General features: G+C 38.4%; 1 protein-coding gene across 1 annotated transcript in view; it reads left to right on the top strand.

Moving 5' to 3' along the window:
- The first annotated feature begins 2,612 nt into the window (after positions 1-2,612).
- The window catches only part of LGR4 (leucine rich repeat containing G protein-coupled receptor 4), a 1,155,492-nt gene continuing 1,147,469 nt past the window's right edge, over positions 2,613-10,635 (top strand). The window contains exon 1 of the mRNA XM_044059308.1: positions 2,613-3,384. Within this exon, the coding sequence (XP_043915243.1) occupies positions 3,191-3,384 (194 nt within the window). The 5' untranslated portion in view covers positions 2,613-3,190. The remainder of the gene's footprint in view (positions 3,385-10,635) is intronic.

Here is a 10,635-nt window from a genome sequence, read left to right as displayed (position 1 = left end):
TATGTGTGGCAGGGACAGATGAGTGAAGTCTTCACAGAACCTGTCTGCCTACAGGTTAGCTATGTACACAGGCTCAGTATATGTGGTATCATTAACTACCAGTTCTGCACAAATCTGGGTCTTTCCTTTTAGGTTACTGATGTAACTGTAGAATACATTGTGGTCGTCCTTTGTTGAGGAAGCTAATTTGGACTCATACTTTGCTTTGGAGGACTTCACAAGAAGTCTTATTTGCTTATTTAAGCTGAGGAGGGAGTGTTTCCAATTTAGGAGAACTCGCTCCCTCTTACTCTTAGACAGCAATGTCTTCCTCTTATTATAAAGCCTGTTAATGGCAGTTGTCCACCAGGCAGGTTTGCTCTTCCTTGAGGAGCTTGTTTTGGTCCTATCAGGTATGGCCGAGTCAATGCAGTTATACAGGTGTTTGTATAAAGCATTGGTGTAGAGCTCGGCATAGTTGTCATTTCCATCTGAGGGAGGAGGTGCAGTGAAGATATTTATACTATCTCGTAAGAGGTTATAATCTGTTTTGGAAAAGTTTTTTTAGTTTAGTTGCTGCTGTGGGGGTGTGATATTTACTTCGAAGGAGACTGATTTGTGGTCACATCTCACTAGGGAGGACTTCACAGTGGGGGTGCTACAATGTTCCCCCATATTGGTGAACACCAGATCCAGGATGCTGGCATCCCTTGGGGGGGTGTCAACCAGTTGGTCCAGGGCACTGGAATTAACGAAGTCAAGGAACCTTTGGCCAAATGAGTTTGAGCATGAGTAATTTACCTATCAATGTAGTTAAAGTTGCCCAAAACCATGGTGTTGGTATGTATCTTGATAGACTCAAGTACATCTAAATAGGCAGACTGGGTGTCCTGATTCATGGATGGGGTCCTGTAGCTGGCAATGACTTGAATACATGTCCTACCAACAGTTAATTGGACCTGAAATGTCTCCAGGGAGTCATACTGTTTAACTAATCCGGAGGTGTATTTATCTTCAATAAATATTGATACACTGCCTCCTTTAGTTTTCATACCTTCAATTTGAGGTCAGAATGGGTGGAAGGAGGTGTAACCTGGTGTGTGTGTGTGTGTGCATATATATATATATATATATATATATATATATATATATATATATATATATATATATATATATATGCATATACAGAGAGAGAGAAAGAGAAAGGTTTGTGTAAGTTTTTTTTTGAAAGGAAACAAACATTTTTTTATTACATTATATTAAATTGATTGGCATGTGAGCAACTCACAAAATAGTAGCACAATTTTTATGAAATAATTATCTATTACCATATTGTGCTACTTTTTCCAAGACAATGTATTGACTTTTCAAAATAACAACAAACTGCAATACCAATTATAAGAGATGATATTACAGATTTCAAAAGTATTGGTTTAATAGCCAGTTATTCACGCTTTGAAAAGCTATCCATAACATTCTAACAAACACATCATAAAGTTGTGAGTCACTTAAATAACCTAGTTTTCTAAAATCAACAGATTTATTTACCTTTCTTACTACAGATTTTAATACCAACCAAACAATATTTCCACTTGTATCGTTGAGTGTATTTCTTTGCTCAGTATTAAAGCTAGTTCGTACTTATACTTAGCAGATATACTCTTATCTTAAACAAATCATACTAATTTATTTTTAATAAAATGTCGTGGTTATATTGAGCACGTCTGAAAAGGGAGAAGACATTTTCTCCCTAATTCTTGGTAATGTTTTCTTGTTATAACCCTCAGTACTTTAATATTGTGTAAAGACAGAACTCACATTGTTATCAAGGTTAATGCAGCTGAATCAGTATGACCAGTCCATTCCATATTCAGTTTTAAGCAACTAGGTTGTACTGTTTGACTATCACAGTAAGCAAAAGAGTTTCTTGTAATTATTATGATGGGGCAAGATGTGATAAAAGACAGAAAAAAGAAAGATACATTTGTAATAGTAAGAATGCCATGAATCGAAAGGCATTCTCGCATTTCTCAGTATTCGGAAATGCTAAACTCCACATTAATAAAGGCAAATTGCAATACTTTCCCCTTTCTGCGTTTTCACTTTTGACCTTCTCCCACAGTCGGAATCTCACAATTCATAAATGAAAACAAGGCAGCAGTGTATTGAGAAGTCACGAAATCTAAACTACTTTAGCACAAGACGTAAGATAACTAAATCGGCATTACATTAATTACCGACAATTGGGGGAAAGATGCGTTTAGAAGTGTGCCCACACGTGAAAGTATGCAATACACCAAACTGATGGTATTAACAAAATGTAATATTGTTTTGTACCAGGTCAGTTGATATTCCTGATAATTCAAATACCAGTTTGGGTGCTTGAGTTTTGGAGATGGATTACTGTAAGGAACTGTTTTTAATTATTTCTACAATAATCCACAATAGGTAAGCCCTGAGTGAAAACTGTAGTCTCTTGTCTACACATATGTATATACATACAGTTGCCAAAGTCTCTCCTTTCAGACGACACGGCTAACGCTGTGAACACTAAACAATCCTGTTTAATTCCGCCCATTTCCATTCCTGACCCAAGATGGAGAGCTGGAAGGCACGCCTGATTTGATGGCTGAATAACGTCACTACTTTTCCAACCCTCGTCAAAGAGTTTTGTTAATTGATTCTTACGGCTAGAGTTTAGCAGTTTCTCGCAAAAGAATGGGAAAAGTGCAGCCAGTCTTCATCGTGTGCTGTTAGGAGCTTTTCTAAGAACTGTAAATAGTGTGTGGTTGTAGTTCGGTCATTAATATTAAAAGAAGTGAAGCATAGCTTGTTTACTAGGGAACAGGGAGTGTTGCAGCTCACAACTTTGAAGAGTGCTGTCAAGGAAGACTGGCTTGCAGCTCGCGCAGTAGGGACCAGACCACGGCTGCTGCTCGCGCGGTGGGGTCCAAAGCGCGGCGCTGTGCCTAGCAGGGGAACAGAAGGCTGTTACACAGTGAGAACCGATGCGCGACCACTTTTTTCTACAGTACAGGACCACTGCCAACGAGGAAACTGACAGAAATACTGTGCGGTTATTCGCGTTTTTTTTACTTCACAGAAGACACGGGAATTGATCCGGACTGCTACCGACATACAGAGACCCCAAGACGCAGCAGCTGTTTTTTGAAAGCATAAGCTGGGAACCTTAACTTAGCTGTTGAACAAAATGGGGTTAAAATGTTTACGTCTTTTGACTCTCGCATCCTTCCAGTTGGCATTCTGCTTTTCTCCCGGTTCTAGCGGTTCGTCGCCAACTCCGTGCCCTGCTCCGTGTCGTTGTGATGGCGATGGAGTAGCAGACTGTTCGGGACGAGGACTCATCGCTATCCCTCAAGGACTGAGTGCTTTCACGTACGACTTGTGAGTATGCCTTGGCTGTTTATTTATTTGGGGGATAAGGTTAATGTTGCTAAGTTTAAAAAGACTGGATGTCACATTGAAGAATTGTTGCGGATCAACAGATCTGTTGTATAGTAATCAGAATTACAGTAGCTGCTGGACCTGGAGGTAATCTGTCACTACAAAACATAAGGTGTATTTTTGCAGTGGCAATAGTCTATTTGTTGTAGCCTTATAAATGGGAGACTCTTATGTAATAGTAGCATTGTCTTCTGGGGGTATGATGTAAGGTGCACAGAAAATTGGTTCTGTAAATCTTGCAAATGTGGGACATGAGTCAATGCAGTTTTTTTTCTGACAGTGGATATCAGTGATTCAAGTACTGCACTCAGCCATCTCGTAATTGGCAGATAACATGCCAAGAATGCCATGAATAAATTTTTGAATGTGGCAGTGTTTAAACAGTTTGTGGCCACTGGAAAACTGAAGTCATCCTCATATTTTCAGCATGCTCTGTATTTACATTTTAAGGTGTAAGGGCCTATAAGACATGGCCTAGAGGTGTCAAGGAAACTTTGAAACAGCTGGTAAACTGTACTGGACTACATACTGAGAGATTTTGCCTGTGAATAGTAAATCAGTTCAGTGCTGTGGTAATGGAAATCGCCTGTTAAAATTTTACCTTTTTTTGTGGAAGTTAGGAGTGCATTAAACCCACACTGTTTTGGGTGATTTTTTTTTTGTCCAAAATCTAATTTTCCTGAAGGTTGTTGTGGGTCATTACTATATAGATACTGCTGGTTGTCTCTTAAAATGTTTTAACTGCGTGGTTTCAAGTGTGCAAACAAGACATTTAGCATATTTGTCTTTTTGCAAAAAATGGAAGTGACTGCTTTTAGTAAATACTTTGCAGACTAAATTTGAAGGGGGAGAAATAAAAGAAACCGGTATTTAACAGCTGAGATGCACTTTGCATAACAATTTGTTGTTGTTGTATTCTGTACTGACTACCAGAGAGAAATGCTACACCAATGGATAGCTGCCGCCGGTATGAAACGTCTAAATATTATGCATTGTTGAAGTGCGAGGTGTATGCTACATACTGCAAAGTGTATTTACCTGGGCATAGCACCCTGACCTGATTTTGTGTAAGACTTAAGTGTTCTTTTAATGTACTTTATAGTGTTATCCATGTTCCACCTCTCTGTTTAACACAAACCTCCCATAGCCTATGCAGTAAATAACTTCAGTTTCTATTTGTAGCAAATCTGCCAGAGTTTGTGTTGCTAATAATTGCTTGTAAATATTTGTTTTTCATTTAATGTAAATTTCAGCATTGCTGCTGATAGGTTTCTGTTTGTTATACTACTATAGTTGCGTCTGTGTTGTACTACAGTAGTTGTTTGTATTAAAGTCTGTAATTAGATTCTCACTGTTTTGTAACTACTTTCCCTCATTTATATTGTTTTTTCCTTACATAAATTCTGTTGCAAACATTGTATCAAATGCCATTTTATTTTTGTACAACTTGCACTTTAGAGGCCAGATAATGTTAGAAAAGGGTCTTGACTAGTCTACTGAGCCCAGTTATCAACAGTAAAATAAATTGGCATCAACCATACTGGAATAGGTGGGTGTTCATTCCATTATTGTTTTGTAACGTTGGACAGCAGTGGTGGGAAGTGTGACTTGCTACAGAGGATTGTTATGGATTGATTATTTATAAATAGTTGTGGTGTAATACTCATGGCAGTAAGATTAGAGATGGAATAATAAGGTAGTAATTAAAATACTGACTGTTAAAAGTATAGTGGAAAAAGATAAATTTGTTATAGTGTGTGGTTTCCATTATTACAGGCTTATGAGTAGAAGGTAGCAGTTGTTAGGACCAAGACATAGTAACATTGTTTGCCCGGAGGTGTGTATGCGTATGCATGTATGTCTATGTTTTTGTATAATGCATATAGTTAATGCAGATATTTTTCATGATTTTTAAGTACTTTGTAAGTCGCCTACACGAGAATTTTTTTAGTGTAAAATTACTGTTTGCTTGGAGTTGCTTTACCAGGGCTAACCAAAAAGTGTAGGTTTAAATGATGCATTACAACTCAATGGCATTTATGTTATGCCAGTAATCTGAATTTGGCATTATTCTTATGATAGTGGCCAGAAGATTGGCCATCTCATTGAATCTTAACTGGAAAGCTTTCTTTTACAGTTAGAAATTGTGTAGAAAAGTGCAACATTACAGTTTTGCTCATGAGTGTACTTTTGATATTGGCATCTGTACATATTTTGATCAAGTTTATACAACTGGAGTGGTTCAGTGCAACAAACAAATCAAAGCAAACTTGGATAATTAGAACATTTATGTACCACTCGAGTATAAAATACCATTCAGCACCCGTATTGAAATGGTTAAGACTTTTAATCATATTTTCCAAGTTAATAGGTTAATAGTATCGTTTTTAGACTTCATTTGAATTATTTAATCTTTTATATGCGTTTCCTTTAAAAATAAATCACAGTTCATAGCTTCTGAACACAAGAGCTCTGTTTTAAAGGTACATTTGCTGATGAACGGGTAATAAGTCATCGCAACAGTACTTCCATTGCTTAATGCACGATGGTTTATCATCAACCCCATTTTTCCCCATTTTCTACATGATGTTGAGGCGTCATGTCAACTGTCACCATCCCTCTATTCAGTGCCCCTCTTCTGCCTTTCTCGACACTCGTGTCTGACTGCCGCAGGTCTTCCCACACATTCCATCCATCTCTTTGCTGAGTGCTTTTGTTTCTTCTTGCCTACTTCCTGTCTGTCCAAAATCAGCATCACTAGATTGCCTTCTGTAATCCATGATGGTTCTCTTTCAGTTTTTTTTTTTCCTTTGGGGGGGTTATTGCCTGAGATACAAATGATATGTGAATTACTATTACATTTCTTCCATAAGTAATAGTGTATTTGTTTGAAATGTGATAGTCAGCGTTATCTTACAGATTTTGAAGTAGGCTGTGAGCAGGTGAGACCATATTTTTCAGATTCCCTATACTCTTTTATTTATTTTTGTGCATCCCTCATATAGTTTTGAACTTTGTGACTGAGCACTGGTGATTACTTTTAAGCATGCATGCAATACCAGACTTTCCGGGTGAAGACTTGTTGTGTTTAGAAAAGGCATGTTAGTACAGATTGCATATCAGTTTATTTTAATGAAACAGTACAGGTGTTTACATTGTGTCTCAAATTTATAACCTTCTGTCCTTTGTTGTTGCCTTTGTCACTGCTTGTTAACAACAAGTTGAAAATTGAAAGTGAAAAATATTCCAAAACATTTATGTGCAGAAAGAAATGCATGCAGTGTAAACAGTTGCGCACGCAGTGCAGATACATTTTAGCGGGGTGGCACAGCAAACGAACACAATTAAATGACAAAATACATGAGAGAGAAAGTAACTTGCATGTAAAATAATGTTAAACATTATTAGTGCGGAAATGAGTTGAATATGAGTTTGCTAATATGTATGTTAAAAATTAGATAAAAGTTCTTTAACAACAATGTGGAGTATCACTGTGTGGTATGAAATTGCATCATTAGTGACCAAGTTATTGCTTTGAACAGCAGAGTTTATTTTTGTAATGTACGTATGGCAAGCAGGGCCGCAATGCTTATGATGAATTACAGTAAATAATAAACTCTGTGATAAAGTAACACGCGTAACATAATTTCTGGTTAAACTCGTACCACAGCAGGAGACTATTATTTACAATATTCACATTTGTGGCTCATCCCCAGTAATATTACCTGGGTGTTAAGCAGGTATACAAAGCAAGATATGAAATTCTGGAGAAGAACTGAATGCAAAAAGCTCTGAATATTAAATACAGTTTTCAGAGTGTGGTTAAAAGTATGGATGCCGTCTGAACAGTTGGTAAAGTGAACATTGCGAAAAACTGGTGCACATAGGCACTTGGGAAGTAGTCTTGTAAGTGAAGAAGTAAGAGAGAGTATCAAGCCAAAGAGGGGTGAGGATGTTTAATTAACAAATGCTATCTTTTGCCTATTATTGATATGAACATAACGTAGTTATAGTACTTGAGTTCTCCAAACAAAGGTGTCTGAAATAATGTATCCTGTCTTCGCTGTGTGTAGTGTGCTTTCAGTAAACTTTGTCTGCTGTCCTAGTCAAATGCTGTAGACCCGCTGGGCACATACTTTTTGCCCATGAGTGTAGAATATTCGTAGAATGGTATAATGTATGAGACTACAAAGACATTTTCAGCTTTCTAAAAAAATTGTGTTTTTATTTTTTAGCACTTCTTATTTTTATCTTCCTTTTATCTGTTAAAACTATCCTGCAGTGTTTATCTAATTGTCTGTCATTGTGGGCAGCTTCAGAACAATGTCAAAGTAACTAATCCAGAGTTGCACAGTAGACAAATGGAGACTGAGTGAATTAGACCCAAGACTACCAAATGGAACTTGGCCCACACATCAACAAAGCAAATAAGTAGACATGTTCATTAGTGGCATTATATATTCTTGTCTTCCTTTCTGATTTTTTTTCTACACTTAAAATATGTAGCACTGGAGATAAAATGTGTACTAAAATGGTCAAATACAAAGTAGTATTTTAAACCTTTGTTACAAAAAGTGTCAAAAGCATAAAACTTGAATTTTTCAGTGCCCGTAAACCACTCTCAGCCACCTGGGACTCTGCAGCCTGGTGCCAAACTGGTAACATCTGTGGCTGTAAAGTTTTAGCATGTTCAGTAGCATTTGTAAGTAGTTGTGAAATACATAAAAATTGACTTGTAGTTGATTGTTACTAAAATGAACAAGAGTAAAACACTTTAATGGTGTTGCAAGCATTTACCATGCTGACACCTTTGTGTATTGCAGCATACTTTTTGCTGTTCTGCTTATCACAATTCTTTACTGGTACCTGGGGATATTACAATTACAGCAGATCTTTATATAGTCTTCATTTTAAACAAGTTTTTTTTTTTTTTTGATACTTTTAGGTTCGATGAAACTTTTTTTTTATCAATAACATATTTACATGGGGCAGAGATATAACGGCTAACATTTCTGCCTCACAGCACTTGGCTGTCCATTTCATTTCTCAGCTGGAGTGCAGTCTTTGTGGAATCTATGTCTGTCCTTATGAGATTTTTCCCAGTGGTCCTGTAGTCTCTCCTGTCCAGAGACATGCTTTGGAGTAAACTGTTGCTCCTTCAAATTGCTGTTAAATATGTGCTTTCTCCAAAGAATTTGAGCAACGCTCAGGATTAGTTTTTCGGCCATGTTCCCATTGAGTTTCGTGATAGGTTGTGGCTTCCGATGACTATGAATTAGATTAAGGAGGTAATAGGAAAATAAAGGATTAAGACAAATTTGAACTAGCAAACATATTTGAACTAGCAAACATATGCATAATATGAGGATGCAAGTTAACTTCTGTTTTACTTGAAAATGCTTAATGTAGTTCTTCACTGATCAAGTGAAATAAACATCCCCAATGCCCACCAGGGGGATCCAGTACCTGACAGCCTGGGAAGATATGATCGACAGACCATGATGCTTTGCCAGAGATGGCCTGCATCTGTCTCACCTGGGCTTCAGGCTTCTGGCAAAGGCTCTTGCCTCCCCTATAGTGCCTTTTTTAGGAAAAGTGATGAGGTTAAACTTACCAACATAAAAATTTTAACAAAACACAATTTAAAGGTCATGTTGCTAAATGCTAGGAGTCTAAACACGAACCTGCACTCATTGCAAGCATTCATAACCCTGGGAAATGCTGATATATGTGCAGTCACAGAAACCTGGTTCAAAGCTGAGGAGAGCACCCTGGACTTGGTTACTCATTCTTTCATACATTTAGACCCCAAACCGTGGGCAGTAAAGCCAAAGGAGGTGGAGTTTCAATATACATTAAAGACACACACACCTCCAGGCTGGTCAAACAGTATGATGCACGGGTACAGTTAACCCCTGACAAGACCCCTTTTCAAATCATAGGTAGCTACCAGTCCCCAAATCTGACTCAAGATGCCCAATCCACCTATTTGGACCTGTTCGAATCTGTCAAGATTCAACCCTTTACCCTGATCCTGGGTGACTTTAACTTCCCAAACCTAGATTGGAAGAACTACTCATGCCAGAACACAAATGCACAGAGATTCCTTGATTTTTTTTTTGTCAATTCAAATGCCTTGGAACAGCTAGTCGATACCCCCCACAACGGATGATAATATCTTGGACTTGGTATTAACCAACATGAGTAACCACTACAGCATCCCTATAATATTATCCTCTCTGGTAAGATCTGACCACAAAGTGATCAGTTTCGAAGTCACCATCTCCCCCAACCCCCCTCTAGCTAGGATCAGACATAAAATCTTCTCCAAAGCTGATTACAGCCTCCTTGAGGGATGGTATAAACAGCTTCACAGCCCCCCTTCCCTCTGTAGAAACTGGCACCCAGTATCCAAAACTACAAAACGCTATACAAGCCCTTGTATAGATGCATGGAATCAGGAATACCCGACAGGACTAAATCATCCTCCGCAAGGAAGAGTAAACCTGTCTGATGGATATCTACAATAAATAAACTCTATAACAAAAGGAAAAAAATGCTGTCCCAAGACCAAGAAGGAGCAGGTGTCCAATTGGAAGCAATGACTCCTTAGCCTGAACAAGCAAATAAGAGCACTAGTGAAATCTTCCAAAGCAAACTTCGAGTTCAGATTGGCCACATCTACTAGAGACCGTCATAAGGCCTTCTTCACATATGTCCGCAACCTCAAAGGAAGCACCCAGATCTGTTCAGAACTGGTGGTCAAGGACACCACATATACAAATGTTGTAGATAGAGCAAACTTGCTGGCTGACAGATTAATTGAAAACTTTACCCCTCTGTCCCCCCATCAGTAAATCAGCCTCCATGGGACCCAATAACATCCCAGGCTGCATCCTACGTGAACTCTGGCAGGAACCTGCAGCACCATTAGGCCCCCTATTCAACCAAAGTAAACTGAGTGGAGGACTGCCACTGTCATCCCTTTACACAAAGTGGAGCATCCACCAATCCAGGAAGTTATAGACCCATCAGCCTAACTAGCCTGATCTGCAAGGCCATGGAACGGATTCATTGGCAACCTCCAAACATTTGATATCACACAGTTTGGTTTCATCAAGGGGGGGGGGTCATGTCTGCTAAATTTGGTTGACTTCTTTGAGACAGTCCCCAAAGCCATGGGCAAGGGAA

Source organism: Protopterus annectens, chromosome 17.part0 (genome assembly GCF_019279795.1).
Source record: "Protopterus annectens isolate FY-2018-M chromosome 17.part0, PAN1.0, whole genome shotgun sequence".
In the NCBI taxonomy this organism is placed as follows: Eukaryota; Metazoa; Chordata; order Ceratodontiformes; family Protopteridae; genus Protopterus; species Protopterus annectens.
Note: the sequence above shows the minus strand (reverse complement) of the source record. Positions and strands in the feature narration are given on the sequence as shown.